A 24,139-nucleotide genomic window follows, 5' to 3' on the forward strand; every position below is an offset into this window, starting at 1 on the left:
TTCACCCTAAATAACATCTCTTCTCGCTCTGAGACAGTTGAAGTGCTTCATTCCATCCTAAAGGACGTGTTACTAAACCACTTAAATATCAAGGCATGTGTAGAAAAGCATTAGCGAGATAAACATACTTGGTTACAAGACAAACATTTTTGTTTTAATATTTATCTTTCCTCAGCAGATATCTTTTGCACTTTGATGTATGGTTTCAATAATATTGAATAAATCTCAGAAGAGGTTTTTCCTTCACCCAGTACTCTCTCGCAGCTCAAATTGACTGTGTTATTTTTTTTGCTTGTGCTAGATAATTCTCCTGTGTTTTTCAATCACACACTCATTGTGGAGACTAAAGCATCCTGTAAGTGCAGATAACATTTTCATAGATTAATGTGATAGATGAGGCAAACACGTTGCTATTAATATACATAAAAATGCAGTCGCAAACAATCTGCGGTGTAATGTGTCACTAATGTAGGATATCAGACCGAATCAGACAATGTAAGATTTGATAAAGAACAGTTGAAACACGAGGAGCCCAAATTCCACAGAGGCCCAAGACACAGGATGTCGTAAATCAGATCCTGGCCCCACAAGCCGGAACCAACCAGCAGCTTTGACTAAACAAACGTTTGCATCATTGGCTAATATTTCACTTCTAGCCAAAGTAGTTCACAGCTCAGTGCCTAAAGTCAATGAATATGAAAGGTCACTGGCTAATAACCTTCATCCTTCATCTTTGTCTTTTCTGGTGTGTGATTGTGTGTGCTAGATCATCTGTGCATCTTTTTTGGCGTTTGTGTGTTGGTGTGTGCACTGGACCTCACAGTATTGTAACTCTCCCATAAGTCTCTTGGCCTTGAACAGAGCCAAGGGCACACAAACAGCTGAGCCTGTGGGGGCAGATGCAATGCCTTTGACTTTAAGAAAACGGTCATTTATCAGTTTCAGTCCTGTAGTAATTTCAGTCCACAATATTTCAGCACAATCTCATTAGTGTTCATAGATAAGCATATGTAAAGTGCGGTTCTAGTGCGCACACATTTTTATGTTTGGACAGACAATGAAATGACAATATCAGCATATTTACAACATCTAAATCATAAAGGCTGTTGCATATGAACAACATTTAGAGATGTACAAATGTTTATGAATCCTTGGTGGAATATGGACTTCTTGGTTTTCAGGGCTAATTTGATTTAATTTATACTGATTGAGATTAATTAAATATGTTTAACATGTATAGAACAGTTGACACATTTACCTAATTTGATAATGGTTTCAATCTGTTCTCAGTTAATTTTGATGAAATGACAGAAATGTAAAATGTGCAAAAAGAAACAAAACAAACAAACACTAGCTTTCTATTTTTCTTTGTGTGTGTGTATATATGTGTGTGTGTATTTGCACTTATATATTGTTGCTCTTTTGTTAGTTTTGACTGCTTTTATTGTCCTCATTTGTAAGTCGCTTTAGATAAAAGCGTCTGCTAAATGACTAAATGCAAATGTAAATGTAAAATGACAAGTGAATGGTACATCATTGTTTTCACTTATATTTCATGCTTGTTAACTTTTATGATAATTAGGAAAAAAATCGGAATTTCGTATATAAATAAATTTTCCATTAAAAAGGACTTTCTCGTTAAATTTTCTCCATCATTTAATGATAAATAGAAGTCCTACTACATAGTTGTCAGTAAACTGATATTGTAGGTTTCAGAGTCTTTCCAAACATTCCAAACTTTGTGTGCACTTTATGTACAAATCTACAAATGAGATCACTCAGAATATTTTTACGAAGATTTTGCGTAATGAACTTGTACATGAGCACTGTATAGCTGATCTTCCTCCAAGTATGATCTGTTATATTTTAAAGTTCCTCGGGTTCGAACAGAGCTAGGAAAAAAGGGATTTGGATATAATGCATCTCTGGCTTGGAATAATCTACAAAACATCTTAAAGTTGACCATGCTTCTGTCATTGAATGAGTTTAAGCTACTTTTAACAAAGTATGTGTTTTATCCTCTAAATTGTTGTTGTGATCTTTTATTTGTGTTTTTGATGTAAACTTGTATATTTATGTTACTTGTTGCTGCTTTCCTGGCCAGGTCACACTCGTAAAAGAGATTTTAGTCTCAGTGTGTTTTTTTTAACCTGGTTAAATAAAGAAATGAATTAATGAAAGCATTTTATTTTCCTTGGCTTTAGAGGCGAAAAACTATGAATAAAATGCTTGTGTATTTAAAAGACAGCCAGTGGGCAGAAAGAATAAGAGGTCTCCAGATCAAGTCTCTAGTCTCCTGGATCTCTTTTCTTCTTGAAATGGTGTGCTTGTAATACTATCTGTTCTTTTGCCTAGTGGAGAGTATAAGCACTGCAGCCAAAGGGAATGATGCTAACAGTCTGATTTACTGACCCATGAAGTGCATGTGAAATTGCTCTGCAGAAGCAGAAAATCATGGATTTGGTCAAAAGCCTTGATGATTGCAGCAACCAATTCCAACCAAACACTCTGCTGTGCATTGTGAAGAGCACCGGTTTGGGTTCCAGCGGCACCAGGTTTTCTAGAGACACAGCTATACATGTGTGGTTAGGAAACGTCAGAGAAAGTCCCATGGGTGGTAACCCTTTGTCGATCTATTACAGTAACCATGGCAATAGGCCAGCCACCACAGATGTATTTCAGGGAGATTGTATGAATCTGAGGGGTGTACTGTGATATCCCTTTCCATAGTGATAGATGAGAAAAGTGAATGATGGACTTGTGATTGAAGGAATCACACTTACTTGTCTTCAGCCTGTCAGATATTGAGACAATCACGTTATTGTCACTGACGTCCTGCAGAGTAGATGGAACGAAACAGTTCCTCCAGTGATTTCAGGCACTTGAAGAACAGTTTAAGACTACAATAAACGTGATAGCCTCAATAGAGATTTCAAAGCATATGTGCAGACATTGACACATACAGTATATACAGTCAAACTTAAATGTATTCAGACACCTTCAACATTTCACACATTATCACAGTTTATTCGCTATAGTTTAGAAAATGTTAATAAAATATGACAAGAACTCAGAGTTAAACTGTGTCAGAACAAATTTATCTTGATAATGTCAGATAACACTTACGCAAAACATGGTCAGGTCAAAGTGTCTGAATAATTTTTGGTCCCAAATTTTTTGCAATTTTACTGGTAGTCCACTGTATGAAGAATATTTGGGTATAATATGTCACAGTTTACTTTATTTTGCCATCCTCACTTACATAAATGAACTATAGTGTCCTGCACCCACTAGTAAAAAAATATATAAAAAATTATATCTGGTGTCTGAATAATTTTTGGTTTGACTGTATATACATTTTACAGTTATAAATATATACATTTACAAAAAATATTGAATTATAACTATATATTCATGATTTACATGTATATATATATATAAACAATTCACATTTATATATTCAGAATAATAACTACATATTCACGGTTTACATTTATATATTCAGACTTATAACTATATATATTTTCAGATTTACATCTATATATTCATAATTTACACTTACATATACTCAGATTTATAAATATATATTCTGAATTACATTTATATATTCAGATTTATAAATATATATTCTGATTTACTTATATATTCACAATTTACATTTATATATTATTATTTAATATAATTTTATAATTTTATATAATTATTTCCTGTTTGGTGCTTCATAATACTATTATAGTATTTATTAATATTTTATTAAATAATTTTTAAATACTTCTATTTGGCTTTAATGAATTTATATGTCAGTTCTATTTTTAATAATTTTAGTACTTAAACTTAAACTTATTTCAGTTAGTTGCCAAGACAGCATTTCTGATTTTCCTTTAAGCTTTTTAAAGTTTTTCTTCTAATATGTATTCAGTTTTATATATTTATTTCTTTATTTTATTTATTTCAATTAGCAGTTACTATTAAAACATTTGCTGTATATGATAACATCTAAATTAACTGGATATATTCAAATCTAAAATTTGTGTAGCATTTTACAATAAAGTTCAATTTGTTCAACATTAATTATAGTAGAATTAGACTTGGCTATCATGAACTAAACAACATTTTTGCAGCATTTATTAATCTAAAAAGTTCTAAAAAGAACTTAATTAAAAAGTTAATTTTAATTCAATAATATACTATTATTCATGATTAATTTGTGATTATAATTTAATGTATACAACTTGAAATGTTAAAATGTATTAGTATATGCATAAATTAATGTTAATGCTTGTTACCATAATTTTTAACTTAAAGGCACAATATGTAAGAGTTTTTTATTAAAATATCCCAAAACTACTAGAACAGAGCTATATATTTTGCTGACTTGTGTACTTACATTAACCCAAATGTTTCGAAGAATGTTTAAATACAGAGAAATAAGCAATTTTATAGTGACACGGACCGTGTTCATAGTGTCATTGTGTCGCCTGCCAATGACGTCATAACCCCTCGATTTTGTTTTGTGGAAAACATGGAAACACCAAAGATGCTTTAATATGTTATGTGTTTGGTAACACTTTATTTCGATAGTCCACTTTAGACATTCTATTAACAGTAAACTCTAGCAGCGAAAAATTACATATTGTGCCTTTAATGTGACTTTCTCCAACAGATGTCATTTGTTATGGTTAGATTAAGTATAATACACTCCTTATAGAAAGAACTGCACATATAAAATTTTTACAGTTTGTAACATCCAATTAACTTGATTTATTCAAGTTGAGATTTTATTTATAATTTTTTTTAAATCTGACTGAAACAACTGCACATTTTCCAATGAAAGTCAATTTTAAATTTAGATTAAAAAAAAAAACCTTAACCTTAATAATTTAATGAGCTCATTTCAACCTTAAGGTATCTCATTATTTTACTGCTGGGGGGATGTTGAAGGTTAAAAACATTGACTGTCAGTGCATCACCTCGGAGACCTCTCAAACCAGTGGATGCACTCAGACTGGTGTCAAGCATCCTAATGATCTGTTGGGTGTAATTTGGAGGTTTCTGAATCTCCTCACAAAGAGCAGTGGGGCAAAAGGAGAGGCAGCAGTTGTCCTTTCCTTCTTTAAACAGACCAGATCCAGTACAGCTCTAGGGGCTTCCTCTTTTCATCATAACATTTTCTGCAGCAAACTCTGCCATCGCAGATCAGGTGCTCTCAACAACACTTCTGTAGAAGCTAATGACGATCAAGGCACTTGTCTTTTTGAGTCGTGAAGGATAACCTTCGCAGGAGTGAGTTTCACCAGTGAATATGTAACTGACAGTTGAGAGAATTGAGGGAAATGGAAGGCTTGTAAAAACAGTGAGGATTTAGCAAGTTAGTGAGCTTCACTCGACATGACCCTCAAGAGCAACTCATCAGAGGTGCATGCGGTGTCTCTTCAAATGCCTGTGCTTATGTTTGTTAGACTCTTGGGCTTTCATGCTTAACATTTCCTTTCGTTCAACCTCTTCCTCTAATACTCACAATCTGAATCATCGCCGCCAAGCCCAAATCCCTTAGTCCCTGAGTTCTGCTGTCTTGCTTCTCATCATGTGCTTTCTATCTTTAATCTGGGCATCCATGGACGTGCGGGGTGCTCTTACCTGTTCGTCTGCCCTATATTTTATTTGTATCCAGCATCATGTTTTCATCTCTAAAAAAAATGAAACTCACAGACATTTATTTGACAGATAATGGAGCTGTTTCCAGTTTCAGAACTGTCTTTCCAGTTGAAAAACTGCCTTTTGTGTATCAGTGTTGTTACAAGTTACTGAGTAGCATGACCAAGTTTTACATTTCTATTTTTAACTTCAACATTACTGTCGTGTGAGATGATGCAATAATCAAACACACTCCCCTCTGTCTTAGCATTGGGAAGCATGATTCATTAGTTAATTATTTTGCCCTGAGTGGTCTTTAGTTAACAGCTGCTGTTCTCGACCCAATAGTATACAATTATGGTATAGTGTAGTTTTTTAGTTATTTATTAGTGCAGATTTGATGTCACCCTAATTGAGTGTTTCTCCTGCATTCAAATCATTCTTGATTTCCATTCAAATGTGGCTATAACTGAATTATAAACTGAATCATTGGATAGTTGAAATCATCATGAACATCATCATCATTATTTGCATACTCATTTACATGTTGTTTCAAACCTGCATGACTTTCTTTTTTCAGTGGAACACAAAAGTAGAAATATTGAAATTTTGATGATATTGTTCTTTTGTTCATACAATTAAAGTCAGTGGGATTCCGTATTGTTTTGGACCCAAATTACTTTTATTATATGAGAGAGAAAAAAAACAGTTGAAATGGAGGGAAAAAAATCTCAATTAGAGTGTCAACATCAAATGTGTACAAGTACATGTAACTTTAACAAAAAAAAAAAATTGGGGGGCAAAATATCCCTTTAAATATCTTTAATATAGTTAGCTTTAATTTAACTTGTAGTGTAGCTAACTACTCAAAAGTTGTATAAACACAAGTGTATGTGAGTAAGGGCTTTGATTAAGATAACAAATGACGCCTCTGGCTAAGCATGGTGATTGATGAGCCTAAGTCAGGGTCATCGCCTGTTGCCACGGCAGCAAGACTCTGTGACTGACAGTTGGGATAGAAACATACCCGAGGGGGTGGTGTCAGGGCTGAAGTGTCTTTTGCACATAAAGATGGAGACGAAGAGATGGAGACAGGTAGAGAAAGGGCAGATGAGGGGGCTGATGGTGCTGTGACAGGATGGACCATATTATTACCCATAAGAGGCTCAGAGAGAAAGAGAGAAGGTCAGAAAAGTGTGAGAGTCTGTAGAATAGAATATGCGAGATGGGCCATTAATCTTCTATTGAGGGCATGTGATGTCATGGTTGTAATGTTTGGACGCTGTCATGCTGTAATGATTATATGCCTGCTGAAAACCTAGTGAGCTGCTTCACTGGCTACTGCCTCCATAAGCTGCTACCTTCTAAGGCACCATCCTAACTGTTGTGGGAACTCATATGTGACATGTTTTTAATGCTCTGCATAAGCAGGAACTCAATGGCTACCATAAGAATAATGTTCTGCATGAGTTGACTCACACTGAGTTTGATGTTAGCATGCTGCTAAGCTAATAACCCTTACGAATTAACCATGGTTTTGCAGTAAAAGTGTAGTAACCATGGCATATTGTCCACCATTTGTATAACAACAGTTTTACTACAAATACCATGGTTAAATTCTGGTTAGTGTAGCAAAACGATGGTTAATTTGTGGTTACCATGGTTTAACTATAATAACCATGGTTATTTGGTTTTATTTGTAGTAAAACCATGGTTAATTTTCGTAAGGGAAGCGCAAAATGCACGGCACACACATATAAGAGTTAATTTTTACACTAAACATGAGTACACTATTCTTATAGGTGCTTTTCAGTGTTCATACTCATTTTCATGAGTATTTCTCATTTAATTCTCAATCAACTAACAATTGATTTCATTAGCGTTTGACAAGAGCATGTTGCTAAGCTAATCATGTAGTACTCTAACAAAAATAATAAGCATAAAAAAATCACAGCACAAAGTATTGTTTGAAATAGTAATGTTTTAATGAATCAAAACTGTTTTTCCCAGTACTTTTTGGTATTTCAAAAGTTTGAGGGTCAGTAATTTGTTGTTGTTGTTGTTGTTTTGGGGAATAAATGTATTCAGTAAGGTTGCATTGAATTGATCAAAAGTGACTAACAATTTTCACTAAATTACAACAATTTATATTTCAAATTAATGCTGTTCTTTTGAAACTTCTATTCATCAAAGTATCCTGAAAAAGGATGTTTCACAGGTCCCACAAAATGTGAAGTAGAACAACTGTTTTAAACATTGATTATTACTAAGAAAAGTTTGAGCAGCAAATCAGCATAATGATTTCGGAAGAATCAATTCAAATCAGTATATTAAAACAGAAAATAGTTATTTTAAATTGTAATAATATTCGGTAATAGTACTGATTTAACTGGGATCAAATAAATGCAGTCTTGGTGAGCATAAGATACTTCTTTCAAAAACAAGAAATGATTTGGTCACACTTTAGTTTGGCGACCAATTCTCACTATTAACTATTAACTACAACTTTTGCCTCAATAAACTCCCAATTTGCTGCTTATTAATAGTTAGTTAGGTAGTTGTTAAATTTAGGTATGGGGCAAGATTAAGGGATCTAAAATATGGTCATGCAGAATAAGACATTAATATGTGTTTTATAATTGTTAATAAACAGCCAATTTGGTAGTAATATGCATGCTAATAAGAAACTAGTTAATAGTGAGAATTGGTCCCTAAACTAAAGAGTTGCTAATAATTCTTATCAACACTAAACTTTTAACAGTAGTCACTTTATCTGGCTTCTTGAATTTATTTCTTTACTTGCTCTGCATGCTAGGATTGCCTTCTCTGGGAAGGATACATGCAACGGTGACCAAGAATTTGGCAAAAACTAGTTATTTTAGCAGGCTGCATAATTATGCTGTCAACCTTTTGAACCTGCCTACGTGCCTGGAGTGTGCTTATTACGCCTTAAAATACTGCCTTTGTAGGCAGCGCACAAGAATTTGGAACAGAGCAAGAGTCTCTGACTCAAATTGACTCTACTGAGTGACGTCTTATGCTGCATTTGAGAGTGCAGTATTATAATAATTTAATGAACTTATTTCAATTAGGCTGTTTTGAGGTGTCACAGCTGAGCATGAGCTATAGCTGAATAGGAAAGATGAACAGAAAAATGCTAATTTGAGTTGCTTAAAATAGATAAATAAGCAAATAAATGAAAGATGGCATTGAACGAGTGGCAGAGAGGATAAGTAAATTATATATGGATGAGTCCACGCGGACACTGTATGAAATTACAGCAACACTGAATGCACAGAAACAGACAAAAATAACAGATGTTGGAAAGATTATTTCTCTGTTGATGCATTACTTTCTTTTTCTCTTCTACTTTGAAGCTTTATTGTCTAGAATACTCTGGACATTCCCTCATCAGATCCTTAATTAGCGCTAGTTAAGCACATATAACTGCAATAACATTGATGACAGGGGTGATAAAAGATTACATTTGTGTAATGTTGCATTTCCAGTAATGTTCTTTGTTTAATTGGATGTGAAGATGATGAAGTTTAACTAAACCTGTCTTGACTGCGTCTGAGTCAGTGAGTGTGTGTGTGTGTGTGTGTGTGTGTGTGTGTCTGTTGTGTACGCATTTCCTCAGTGGTATGTATTATGAATTATTCACCCTCTCACACCCATCACTGTTAATGCTCCGTGAAGCAAAGTGCTCACCCTGCAACTCTACAGATTTTTATAAACATAACTGCCAGTAAACACCCCGCCCAGACCCTCTCCTTTCCATCCTGTGACAATCCACTGCAGAATGAAAATCGATTTAGGGGAACAAAGCAGGACCACATCACAATAAAGGCGATCAGAATGCGCCAGTCTTCTTTGGCTTTGATAAAAGCGCTTAACTGGTTCTTAAAACACCTGATTTAAATGTTCCCGTCATTGCTCCATCCTCCGGTGAACTGCTGGGGTGGAATGGAAATTCGTCTAAGGAGATAAGTGTTGTATCACCATCTTATGTCATATTAGTGGAAATGCTGGTCTGGTGCAATTACTGTGGTAATCAGGAAACCGGTTTCCTGCTTAGTCTTTTTTTATTCTATTATGTGGGAGAAAGTGGGGGTATTTTGAAATCTTTTCTCTCTGTAATTTTCACTGGTTACTGGAAGTTCCGTTCTTCTCACTGATGTCATGGTGGTGTTATGGCCACAGCATTTTAAAGGGATAGTTCACCCAAAAAATAACAATTCTGTCAACATTTACTCACCCTCAAACCTGAATGAGTTTCTTTCTTCTGTGGAACATAAAAGAAGATATTTTAAACAATTATGGTAACCAAACAGTTTTGGTGCCCATTGACTTCCATTGAAAAGACTGAATTTTCATTTTTGGGTGAACTATCTCTCTGAAAGTTCCCATTCCCAATGTGCGATTAAGTAATTCAGATTCTGGGGGGTTTAACGGAGGCCTACTTGCAAACTTTGAGTTTCTTGGCCGTTTTTTTTTCTTTCTGTTCCTAAGTTGAATTTGTGTGTGAACGATAACACCATAAAATGTCAGCGTGTCATTGATTTTGTGATGGTGTGATTGACCGTGTGGAATCATGAGGCCGAGCAGGTTTGGGTGGCAGACTGTCAAAAATATCCTGGCATTATACCATTAGCCGCAAGGCACTGGCACTCGCTGTCCGAGGATATAATGCGTCTGGACTCACTTCTCTTCCACTCAAAGGCTAGATCTGCTCAACAGGCAAGGACTTTTCTCCTCTCTTTCTCTCACTGTAAAAAATGTGTGGTAGAACTTTTTAAAAATGAAGGCAAGAGTTTGCTTGACTTTGAGTTGAATTGAATTAATTTGCAGAATTAGTAAATGTCTTGGCCAAACTTATGCAATATCAAGTTGCCATGACCTATTTAGTAATTACCTATTTAGATTAAATCCAGTAAGAACTCTATAATTAAGATTACTAAGATTAACTTTAATAAGATTGCTGTGTGGGCTGTCTACATTGTTTTAAATTGTTTTTCATTTCATGTTTTAACAGTAGCCTGCAAAACAAAGATCTATGTAAACTTGCATTAATCCTATGTGCTTGTGTATTTGACGTAAAGTATATTTAAGGTATATTATAATAGACAAGATGCATTTGAAAGGCTTGTGTTTTGTTTGGTAAATTAAAATTATCTGTCTGTCTGTCTGTCTGTCTGTCTGTCTGTCTGTCTATCTATCTATCTATCTATATTTCTTTTTCAAGTTTATTAAATCTAATAATTACTTTTTACATTGTTTTTTATTTCCAACTCTCTCTTGTCCTATGAATTCATCAAACTGAGATTTCATCCTATCGAGACATAACAGACACTTCATGGTGCAAAAGCCACTTTAGAGATAAACACACACTGTAGAGAGAAATAAAAGAATGTAGGAGGGCCTGGAGACAGTGAATGAAATGAGAAAATGATTGCATCCATGTTTGAAGAAGATAATCCATGTGGCAGGCGACAAGGGAGAAAAAACCCCACCAGGCCAGTGACTGATAAGACTCAGAGACATCATAGAGCACCTCCAGGTCTTTAGATGGGAAATGGCAACAACATTATGTTCCTGGCACACCAGTTGAAACGTCACCAGTTTTGAGGATGACCTTACTTAGTGTGAACAGAAAAGACCACGTTTTTCTCTGCAGGTTTAAAACCCTTGGGGTAGTCTTAATTTTCACAGTTTCACTGATAAATATCCTGCCAGTCAGAGAGCCGATCTACATACTGCATGATCAGTCAGTAAATAAAAAAAATATATTCATAACATGCTCCGTTAACACAGTAGTTAGCAGTCGAGAAGATGTTTCGAACCACTCCAAATAGCATCTAATGGTGGACCCCATAAATATTCACATTAATCTGATTTATTCATACATCTATATTCTTAATCGAAACCATGAACGAGAGAGCAGCTAAACAGCTAGATGTAAATGAGCATGACCTTTTGTGAACATCAAGTTGTGCTTTATCTCCTACTGCTTTCCCTAAATATGATTATCATAATGTATTCCTCATCGGCATATTCTTACGGTCGACCTCCCGCACATTCACCTGTCTAAGGAGCCCTGCCACAGTCAAGCTTCTCTTGCCCACAGCCATATCACACAAGCACCTTCGCTAATAGCGTCTCTGTCTGTGTCATTAAAAGCAATGGGCATCACTCAAACCAGGTCATGCCATTTTGTTCTAGAACACTCGAACTGCTTCCTTTCTTTGAATGTTTAATGAGATTTTTATTTATTCGCAGAAGCGCACAAACCAGCTAATGAGCTTGATTTTGCTCACAAAGGCGCTTACGCACCAACATCCACACCTAAAGCACACCCTTCTAAAGTTGTCACAAATGTGACATGGTTATGAGATGCAAGTTAATTGAAAGAGAATTGGTGTGTTTTATAACATCCTGTGTTTTAACAGTAACCTGCTAACCTCGAGGTAACAGAAGTTGTTTTGTCTTGTCATGAAAGCACCAAACTTCAGGACTAATGGAAGATTTTTCTTCTCTGTAGAGTGAAAATGGAAAAAAGAGCCACTTTTTGTGTTTCATTACTCATCTAAATTAGTTTAATGGTTTTACAGGCTATGAAGAAAGTATTCAGCGTGTGTGCTCAAATCAAGCCTTCACAAATGTTTTGCTGTTTGCTGTTAGTTCAGAGAAACATCCTTAATCAATAATAGCAAATGACTACTGGCATGTCTACAATGGCTTAATGACTACAATGACTTACAATGACTACAATAACAATTACGTTAACATGCTAGGCACTAAGTGGTAATGACAGCATGCCAACAAGGTCTTTATTCCAAACAACAGCAGTCATAATGGCTTATTGACTGTTTTTAAAGGGTGATATGTATTTGTGTGCTTTGTATCTCAGTATTCTGTGAGAAATTTTTTGCAGATGTCATTTTATGATGCTAAGTCTTTGGTTAACTCCTCCTAAAACCTCATTTAGTAAGACGGCGATTAGCAGCCACCTTTAAATTGCGTCTTTTGTTAATTTGGTTTGAGTTTTTTGGATTAAATTGTTACATTATTAGCTCATTGTCAAAGCTGTATGGCTTAAATACTAAACGGATGGTCTGATTCCAAAGAGACGTCTTTGGTTTTATGTTGACAGACAGCTTTAAGTTGATGGTTCCTGTTTTAATAAGCCACAAGTTATCTTAAGTGGAAATCCTCGCTTCTGTTTGCCTTGTCAGTTGTAATTAAATTGAATTTGAAACACAGAGCAAGAAAAAGAACTAAAGCTGTCAGTCATTGCAGGAAACGAGGATTGTATGGCCCACTGTGTCTTTAGCATTGCTTTCCCTCAGTTCTAACTCTCTCTCTCTATCTTTAAAGGGTGATCTCTGCTAGCACTTAGCTCAGGCATGAAGGATGAGACTGAATATTCATGTCGATTTTGTGGGCTGTGGTCTGGCAGCTGCAGGCTATGGTGATTTATCTTGAACGTCTGTGCGTGTGTGTGTGTGTGTGTGTGTGTGTGTGTACAGACATGCTGTAAGGAGAAACCTTCTCAATCATTCATCCATCCATCAAGCTCCTACACTAGACAGAAGCAGCTCTTTCAGTGATCTTAGATCAGCATTCTCCACACCAGTCCTTGGAAAGATACCGTTTCAAAGCAGCTTTCCAAACACAGCTTCATGCTTATCTTCGCGCGAAGACCGAAAGCTTACAACACTTGCTTTTCAGTCAGTAGATTGCAGCTCTTATAGAGAAATATAGTACACCTCTCTGTCCTTAAAGGGTTAGTTCACATAAAAAAAAAATACAAATTTTGTCATTATTTACTCACCCTCTTGTTGTTTCAAACATGTATTGGCTTGATTACTTTTGTGGAAAAAAGCTTCTGCTGTTTTTACCTGTACAATGAAAGTTAATGGGGTCCAAAACAACATTGGACCCTACTGACTTGAACTGTATGGACCACAAAAAGTACCATTTTACAAAATATATTTGGTGTTTCATAGAAGAAAAAAGTCATACAAGTTTGCAATGACAAGTAAATGATTTTAAATTTTCATTTTTGGTTGAACTATCTCTTTAAAGAATCTTGATTCTTAGACAACGAGAGTGTTGAAACATGCATAATCATAATTATCATCATTATGTATAATGAGGGATCCAGATTTTTCCATTTATGTCTTTTCTTGTACTGTCCGTTATCATCAAAACAAGCTGAGAATTGCTTTATCTTGTTCTCTTAATTACATATCTCACTCTCTTAATTACTCACTATCAAATTTAGTCCCAAATTATAGAGCTAAAGAAAGAAAGAAAGGGATAAAGGACTTGAGTTTTGTAAAGGTGGTGGTCTCTTTTCGCTCAATTACTCTCAAATGGTTGTATTTGTCTCTGCTCAGTCCGCTGTGTAAAACACCTTCATTGGTAAATGAATATAAATGCACCCATCTCTCCGTCCTTTCTCCTCCTTGTCATCTGAACAGGGAACATTGGGGTCATTCTATCGCTCTTTCCTCGAGGGCTTTGATGAGGAAGGGCTCTGAAGGGTGACGGAGAGATTCACTTTGCATCCTGGAATCAGATGTTATCTAGTTCTCACAGACCCACAGCAGAAAAGAGTATTTTCTCTAATATAAGCATTTTAAGGGTGAGCCAGAGGGCATGTCTGAAGATGAAGACGCTGCACTAACCATGTTCCTCAAACAAACAAGGCAGAAAATGCAAGTCTGAAACCCTATAACATATGCGACTGTCAATCTGATGAACAGTGATTATAGTTGAATGATGTTAAAGGGGTGGTTCATCTAAAAATTCACCATGTCCTTCCAAACCTGTAGAGTTTCTTTCTTCTTTGGAACACAAAAGGATAATCTTCTGGCTGCTCTTTTCTATGCAATTATAATGCATGGGGACTAGAGCTTTCAAGCTTCCAAAAAGACTAAAAAGCAGCATTAAAGCAGTATGAAAGTAGTACACATGACTTGTACTTTCCAAGTCTTCTGAAGCCATGTGAATGCTTTGTGTGAGTAAAAGACTTTAAACAGATCAAAATGTAGCATTTTTTTTTCATTCACATCCAACTTCACCCTAGTCTCCTTTTAAAAAAGCATGAGAGGCCATGAAAGAAGTATTGATGCCCAATTTGTGATTTTTTTTTCCCTTTTCCTTGATTTTTTATTTGTGATGAGTCAGACTCATCTGGTTTTTGACTAGAGGGGAATGAGATCAGTCAATAATGACTTAAATTCCTCCCACAAAGCTATCATCACATGACTTCAGTAGGATATAGTTGCCTGGACCACTTGTATAATACTTTTTTATGGTTCTTTTGCATCATTTTGAAGCTTGACAGCTCTTTGTTCATTGTGCTTGCATGAAAAAGAGTAGCCAGTGCATTCTTCAAAATGTCTTCCACAGAAGAAAGAAATACAGGGTTAGAACAACATGAGGGTGAATGCATGGTATATATGACAGAATTTTTCATTTTTGATAGAATTCTAAAGGAATATTTTGGGTTATTTCAAACTCATTTCTATGTACTTCGTCTGTAGCACACTGCCAATTATCACAGATATTCTGACTTGTGTGTATAAATTAAAGGGTAACGGGTAACACTTTAGCATAGGGACCAATTCTCACTATTAACTAGTTGCTTATTGGCATGCCTATATTATTAACACATTGGGTGTTTATTAGTACTTATAAAGCACATATTCTACAACTACCTACAACTACCTTACTAACTATTAATAAGCAGCAAATCAGTAGTTTGAGGCAAAAGTCATAGTTAATGGTTTGTTAATAGAGAGAATTGGACCTTAAAATAAAGTGTGACAGGGAAACGCATTATGCTACATACAAACCAATAGCAGCCTATAAGGCCTATGAAAATTGAAGCCTATAATTTGCAGTAAAGAAATAAATGTTTCAAAATGCAACTGTCAAACCTTTTCAGAAGTAAACAATTTACAGTCTTGACTATAAAAAAAGACTCATAAGTTATAATCACCGACCCTTGTGACAACCAGCTCCACTATATTAATTATAGTTATGTGTAGCATTTCAACTCTTGTTATAAGGCCACTCAGTATTTATTTAGTTAGTTAGTTAGTTAGTGTCTGTGCAGGGAATACCAGGAAGGCACATGAGAAACAGGACATAAATATTGTATGTGATATGTAAACCACTGTTTATGTGGAGCTTCATGCATTCTGCAAACTCTGCCCACCAGAATTACATCAGTATCTTTTAACCAGAAGTTCATCGACCTAGAGAGTATTCCCATCTTCATTCCCATTCAGACAACTTTACAGCTAATTTTTGATGCTAAATTATTCATGTAACTTAAAAATAATACATGCTGCACATTAATACTTTGAAACTCTTCGGCCAATTTGCCTGCTAAGCTTTCATTAAAATGTATTTAAATGTATTTCATGGCATTTATCCACATGCAAATTAAGTCAAAATTATTGTCTGTGGGAATAAACAGTCTTATACGAATAAATTGATTTAAATCGATGAAGTCAAATAAACTTTCTCTCTCACTCTTCCTCTTTCCAGGTGTTTACACGTTATGGGAAATGTTACATGTTTAACGCTGCTGAAGAGGGGAAGACTTTGAGGACTACAATGAAAGGAGGCACGGGCAACGGCCTGGAGATCATGCTGGACATCCAGCAGGATGAATACCTGCCTGTGTGGGGAGAAACAGGTAAACACACACACACACACAAATGCAGTCAACCCTGATCACACTATGTACACTGAGCTGTCCCAGAGGTTTTCCTTGTTAAACATCTCTCCTCATATACAGGAGAAACTCTGATTGTCTTACAAGTGTCTGATTAGGGCAGGGCTTTGTCAGCGCTTTCAGTGTGACGCTGTCCCCAGGGACGCAGTGAATATTTGCGAGAGACACACACACCTTGAAGAACAGCTGTGATGCTGTAATGGTGTAGACAAATCCAGTGGGATTCATTATCAAATAGAACTTCTTGCATCCTGTGGAACTGATCTGATGCAGGTACACTTCTCTGAACGGTGGTACACAAAAACTTCAAAAAAATTTTTGATTACCATTGTGACACCCAAGCAAAGCATAGCTTACCTTGTAGTGTGTTCGATATTTCAAAGGAGATGAAATCATTTAGGATTAAGAGAGCGACATTGAGGATTCCCAGCAAAAGATTAATTAGCATTTTAAAGGTTACGAGTTTAGCTGAGGCTGAATTCAAATTTATTCCAAGAAATATCATCATACTTTTCCCAACAATGAACAAAAGGAGTCAGAGCGTGGTGACTATACATTTCATCAGCTGTTTTGGGAGAGTGGCCTTTAAAGCAATGGCACAAATTGTACCAAAGCTTTATTGCTGCTTCAGGGCTGATACATAAATCCTTTAGATTTACTTTTTCCTCACCTTCACATAACTGTGAAGGATATGGACAATTCCTCTAAAACTCCTATGTACCGTAGATCCAGTATATGTCCTGTTTAATGGCCGAAAGTTCATCTGTTGTCAGATCAGCCATTAGAGCAGTGCTGTGGGGCAAGTGCCTTGGGGAGATTTTGTAAGGGCGAATATTGAGGTCTCGTTCTTTTCCTTGCATTCCAATGAAGTTTATGCAGTTGCGTCTGCTCCTCCTCTTTTCTCTTTATATGGTGTCCAGTGTTCTCACTGCACAGCTCTTATGTAAACACATTCTCGGTTTTATCGTTAAAGCACCAGATTTGAATTGTATGAAGATGTTCAGTGAATAATGCCTCACACAAAGCTATCGTATGGTTTCAGAAGACTCTGAATATTCCTCATTTGGACTACTTTTATGATTCTTTTATGTCATTTTTGGAGCTTGAGAGATTTTATTTTTGGATAAACTTATCCTTTGATATTGCTCTGGCAAAGATGTTTTAATTTATTATTTATTCATTTACTTGAGGACATTTGGATAAAAGTAATTGTCTATAATCAAAATGATCTTTGCACAGAAAATAGCAAAACACTATAGGCTTACTGACAAAAAGTTATTACTTGAATGAAATCTAAACATTGTTCAACTAAATCAAATTTAAAGTTTCATAGTTTCTTCCTTTTTAAATAAATATGTTTTTATTATTCAACAGAAAAAGGCACATAAAGTTGAAAGACAAAATGGAGCTGATGTTTTTTTTACAGTAGATACAGTAGATCAGGTTACAGTAGTGGGCAAAGTTTTTCAAGCTTCAAAGGGAGGCGTGACAATAAAACGAATTTCTAGCTCCGATTGGATAGAAGAAAAGTCAGCAGATCGCCTGCTGTATTGTTTACTTTCTTCTTAGTTTAAATGATCAAGACCAGTAAGTCATCTGTCTGCATCCACCATTCTACCTCTGACACTCAAACATTTTTGGAGAGCCATGGGGAAAGAGATGGAGAAATTGGAAATGGAAAAGGTGAAGAGGAAGTGTGCACATGCATATGTAATATAATAAATGTGCTACATCGTGCTGAAAAATCTTGGCACGATGCACAAGGAAGATGACACGTCTGGAGCAGAGAAAGAGCCCATGATAAACTTGCTATCATCTTTTTCAAATTTAAGACACTGAGAGAGATCCCTGAGCCTCACTGAATAAATGTGCAGCCAATCCGTCATTCTGTCTGCTGGTTTCCAACTCTGATGAATACAGAGTGATGAAGAACTTACTCACTTTGAAAGAAGAAATGGGGAGATAAACAATATATTATCTAGAGCAAGATTCGGTGTGCTTGAACGGGAATATTTATGTTTATTGTTTTTTGGATGCAGTGGTGAAGCTCGGCAGTACTGTAAATTCATTCAAAAGATCACTTCTTCGCTTTCGTTTCAATGCATTTTGCATCCCCCTTTCTCATTTCACTTCTCTTTCCTCTTCATGTTTTCGTGTTATTCATCTAAATTAGTGGCTTCATACTAAGTAAACTTACTTTCACTATCTCTCCTTGTAATAGATAAAAATAAAAATTAAAGTCAATGTAAGTTGGCTAGCTTTCGTTAGTTATCTTATCTGTGGGTTGTTAGATCTAGAATTCTAAAGTATAATAAAGTAGCACTGTAAGATTACATTTACCTAAATAAATTTAGAGAAAGAGAGAGACTGTGCATGTGTCAATTACTTGCATCTGTATTATTGAGTATTCAGACTGACTTGTTTACCTGCACATCTCTGGACTGTCTGGATGTTCTGTTTTTTTAGATGATGTTATTGATTCAGAGAGCACAATGCCTTAAAAATGTTTCCGCTTTATCAAAAGACCTTTTCATGTCTGTCTCCATGTTGGTTTCTTTCTTTTATGTGAATTCTTGTTTGTGCTTTTTTCTTCTTCTAGCCGTTTATGTGTGTGTGTCAGGGTTGTGTACCATTTAGAAGTGATTTGAGAATGTGAATTAAATTTGTAGAACACAAGATGTGTAATTATAATTCAAATGTGAATTTAAGTAAAGTTAAATTTAAATGAATTAAAAAAATCATATCTGCAGGTTTTAATGATAAGAATACAATTATTATTATTGTTATTAATAATAATAATAATAATAATAATAATACAAAAATAATTTCTCTCTGTATGATTTAATCATAAACTAGTCATACACAACATATGGGGTATTTCCAGAAACATGAAATGATGATAATAATCAATGCTTAAAATGCCACAGGAGTGTTTTATTTAATTTATATATTTCATTATATTTAATTAATTATACTTCATTTTATGGACTATAGTGGAAAAGCACTTCATGTCCCAGAATGGTGTATTTACTCAATTGTTTACATTTGGCAGTCAAAATTTTAACATATTGTTTAGGTAATTAAATATAAAGTCATCTGGATACAATGTGGTAAACATTTTGTGGTGCTGCGAAACGTTTATGGCTATGTTAATTTCACACTATTGGGCTTAGTTTGGGCACTATTGAGTAATTTGAGAAAGCATGTTGAGAAAACATGTGCATGCAGAAATTAATGATCCTGTTAGTTATGTTTTGATGTAAAAATGTGTTGGGGTAATGAAATTCCTCTGGTGATGTAAACTGTTAAATTTCTTTGAATTTAAATTCAGAACATTCCTCTTCAAACTCCAAATTTAACGTCCTGTGAGGCTCAAATGTATTCAAATTCAAACTCATGAACTGAAAAGGAAGCCATTCAAAACTTCCAAACTTTGCTCAACCCTGATGTCTATGTGTTTTGAAAGGTGAATGCCTCTGTGCTACAAAATATAGTTGGTTTTGCGAATAGAGTTAGAGAGGAGACCAGTAAACCTCTCTCACTATCTCTTTCTGTCCTTTATGCCTGCACTCTCATCTCGGTTCCTGATCAAAGCCGGATATTTATGCATTCTGCTCAGCAGCATGTGTTGTTTTTCCACTTTGTAGCTGTGGAAATGCCGGCAGATTTTGGCAGGTGATCACTAAGTCTGGACTCAACAGCCTCAATCTGTAAAGATATTAAATTTCACATGGCAAATATTTGATTGATTTCTTTCTGTTTCAAAACTTTAATTAAACCAACTTGCTTAATTATTGAGCCGAAGACCCCAAAAATGGTGTCAATAGTCATTTTTAACCAACAATTGTTTGGTTGTGTGCAAATATATTAATCACAGTAATATAGCAGCAGGGAATAAAATGATAACAGTTCATGCGCCTTGTTAGAAGAGGCAAAGGAAAAATCAGTAGAGTCTACTCAAATGAAAAATAGAAGAACAGTGTGTGTCATAGATCGCTCAACGAGAGGATGAAGAAGAGACTCTCCGAATAGGTGTTGTTGCTCTCTCTCTCTCTACCTTAATTCCCATCATCTCCTCATAGTGACCTGTCTTTCATCTGTAATATGTAAAGTGTCAGGTGGAAGAGTACAGATGCAAAGAGACAGACTTCAAAAGCATTGGCATGGTTTTGAGTTGAAAAGAGTCCTTCTCATCTTTCTGCTAAGAGCATCAGTCTGAAGACTGATTCATCTATGGTTTATCTTATGGATTCATCTTAACACACACATACAAAAATAAATGTGAATACATTTATGCCGGGTTATTCAATTAAAGGATTATCCCATTCAAATATGAAAATCATCCCATCTAGTGGGCTGTTAACTACTGCGACCAAATTATTGAGCCAGTAGGTGCATGCACTTACCCTAAAATTTTCGATTGGACTAAAGCAATAATTTGTATTGTGTCTTGGTTTGGTCTGTTTTGCACAAAAACGTTTTTATAGCTTCAGAAGGCTTGAAATATATATATATATATATATATATATATACACACACACACTCACATATATATATATATATATATATATATATACACACTCACATACTTACCGTACATTTCTTTATTTTACTTCTTTTAAAGTTCCAACTTCTTAGGTGTGAACAATCATAACATAACACTTTAGGATCGAATATGCATGGCGTATGGCTATGAAATAAAATGTCAATTTTAGACTATTAATAGCAGGAGCAATTATAGGGTATTCATTAATTATAGGGGACAGTCATTGCAGGGGTGATTTCAGCTTTGGAGAGGTCAGGCCATTTTGCAGTGGTCTCAAGGATGGTTTTTCGCTTTTTCTGTGGTTGTGGGTTCAAAAGTTTTTTTGGCTGACTTTTCTTTATAGACATAAGAAAGTTGCAACTGTCTATCAGGATATGTACAGTGGGTACGGAAAGTATTCAGACCCCCTTAAATTTTTCACTCTTTGTTATATTGCAGCCATTTGCTAAAATCATTTAAGTTAATTTTTTTTCCTCATTAATGTACACACAGCACCCCATATTGACAGAACAACACAGAATTGTTGACATTTTTGCAAATTTATTAAAAAAGAAAAACTGAAAAATGCTCAGTATTTAGTAGAAGCACCCATTTGATCTAATACAGCCATGAGTCTTTGGGAAAGATGCAACAAGTTTTTCACACATGGATTTGGGGATCCTCTGCCATTCCCTCTTGCAGATCCACTCCAGTTCTGTCAGGTTGGATGGTAAACGTTGGTGGACAGCCATTTTTAGGTCTCTCCAGAGATGCTCAATTGGGTTTAAGTCAGGGCTCTGGCTGGGCCATTCAAGAACAGTCACAGAGTTGTTGAGAAGCCACTCCTTCGTTATTTTAGCTGTGTGCTTAGGGTCATTGTCTTGTTGGAAGGTAAACCTTAGTTCCAGTCTGAGGTCCTGAGCACTCTGGAGAAGGTTTTCGCCCAGGATATCCCTGTACTTGGCCGCATTCATCTTTCCCTCGATTGCAACCAGTCGTCCTGTCCCTGCAGCTGAAAAACACCCCCACAGCATGATGCTGCCACCACCATGCTTCACTGTTGGGACTGTATTGGACAGGTGATGAGCAGTGCCTGGTTTTCTCCACACATACCGCTTAGAATTAAGGCCAAAAAGTTCTATCTTGGTCTCATCAGACCAGAGAATCTTATTTCTCACCATCTCGGAGTCCTTCAGGTGTTTTTTAGCAAACTCCATGCAGGCTTTCATGTGTCTTGCACTGAGGAGAGGCTTCCGTCAGGCCACTCTGCCATAAAGCCCCGACTGGTGGAGGGCTGCAGTGATGGTTGACTTTCTACAACTTTCTCCCATCTCCCGACTGCATCTCTGGAGCTCAGCCACAGTGATCTTTGGGTTCTTCTTTACCTCTCTCACCAAGGCTCTTCTCCCCCGATAGCTCAGTTTGGCCGGACGGCCAGCTCTAGGAAGGGTTCTGGTCATCCCAATCAGTCAAAAGTACAAAGGCAGCGCTCTGATATACAGCATTATATAAGATATAAGTTATATTAGATATAACGTTATGAGATTTTGCTCTTAGCCAAAACTATTTGCTCTGGAACAAATAATAGATTAGTGAAACCAAACATTGCCCATTAGATTTACCCAAAACAAATCATATCTCATGCTTAACCACTATAGAGACATCAGAGCCAGTGGCAAATTCCAGAAGATCTGGCCGAGTTGAGGCTGCTCTCGGTGGGTTCTTGAGGACTGAACGGGCGCTGATGGCCTGGAGCACACATCTCTGAAAACGTTGAAGCAATTTTGTAAATAGACGTTATCTATGGGGAACGGTGTACCCACGCCGCCATGTAGAGGGGAATGCGGGCCAGAACCATGGCGAGCACTAAGTACCAACTTTACCATTTTCATGGCTGTGTGTACATTAATGAGGAAAAAAAAATTAACTTAAATGATTTTAGCAAATGGCTGCAATATAACAAAGAGTGAAAAATTTAAGGGGGTCTGAATACTTTCCGTACCCACTGTATATCACTAACAGGGCACATTTGGTTGAATTGTATTTTGTGACTTGACTGGAACAGAGAGCGGGCTGTGGATGAGCGATAGTGGAAAGATGCACAGAGAGCTTCTGTGACACCTGAACTACACTTCAATATTTGGTGACCTCTGATTTACAAATCCCAAGACTTTGCACTTCTGTGTCAAGTTATATAAGGAGACTTATATATTTGCTCTTGGCATCCCTTTCTAAGACAGTGAAAGAGGTTTATTGTAAATCCACACAGATCTAAGCTAAACTACTGTTCAAGAGTTTGTGGTCAGTAAGATAAATATATGAGCAATATCACATGAGTAGCAGTGCAGGCCGAGTGCTGTAGGTAATCACTTGAGGCTGCTCTCGGTGGGTTCTTGAGGACTGAACGGGCGCTGATGGCCTGGAGCACACATCTCTGAAAACGTTGAAGCAATTTTGTAAATAGACGTTATCTATGGGGAACGGTGTACCCACGCCGCCATGTAGAGGGGAATGCGGGCCAGAACCATGGCGAGCACTAAGTACCAACTTTACCATTTTCATGTCTAAGACAGTGAAAGAGGTTTATTGTAAATCCACACAGATCTAAGCTAAACTACTGTTCAAGAGTTTGTGGTCAGTAAGATAAATATATGAGCAATATCACATGAGTAGCAGTGCAGGCCGAGTGCTGTAGGTAATCACAGTGTGCTGATATACAGCCATATCGCACATCTACGAGTGTGATATTGCGTTTATATAACAGTTCAAAGGCACAAGTGTGTAAATAAAAAAAAAAAGAGACAACAATGGAGTGTCTTTAAAAAAAACCTTTTGTGCGGATCTACTTCCTTCCGCCACGGATTCAAATCTCAGTTTGACAGTTTAACAGCTGAGGCCAAGCCTCCGTTACTAATTCGAAAACGTCACTTTAGAACTAGTAACGACAGAGCGTTGAGTTTGAACGCAAAGAACTAGCGTGCGAACTTACCTGAACTTCTCGACCACCGTCTCAACGGAGGTACCGAAAAGTTCGGAAGGCTCACCTGAGCTGGAGGGTTATGGCCAGAAAGAAAACGCTCATCAAGGCGACCTCTTGACGTCACTTTCTTGGCCCGCTTCCACAGCAAGTCCAGCCTCGCCGTGGCGCGATCCATAACTTCCAACAGTTCATCATACGCAGGGCAGGAGGATTGGGAAGGCTCAGCCTCAGCTTCTTCGCCCTG

General features: G+C 36.3%; 1 protein-coding gene across 1 annotated transcript in view; it reads left to right on the forward strand.

Annotated features, from left to right (window-relative positions):
• LOC107720021 (acid-sensing ion channel 2) overlaps window positions 1-24,139 on the forward strand; it is a 364,486-nt gene that overhangs the window by 303,413 nt on the left and 36,934 nt on the right. The window contains exon 2 of the mRNA XM_016527596.1: window positions 16,201-16,351. Within this exon, the coding sequence (XP_016383082.1) occupies window positions 16,201-16,351 (151 nt within the window). The remainder of the gene's footprint in view (window positions 1-16,200; window positions 16,352-24,139) is intronic.

This window comes from Sinocyclocheilus rhinocerous, unplaced genomic scaffold (assembly GCF_001515625.1).
Source record: "Sinocyclocheilus rhinocerous isolate Xijiao unplaced genomic scaffold, SAMN03320098_v1.1 scaffold273, whole genome shotgun sequence".
In the NCBI taxonomy this organism is placed as follows: Eukaryota; Metazoa; Chordata; class Actinopteri; order Cypriniformes; family Cyprinidae; genus Sinocyclocheilus; species Sinocyclocheilus rhinocerous.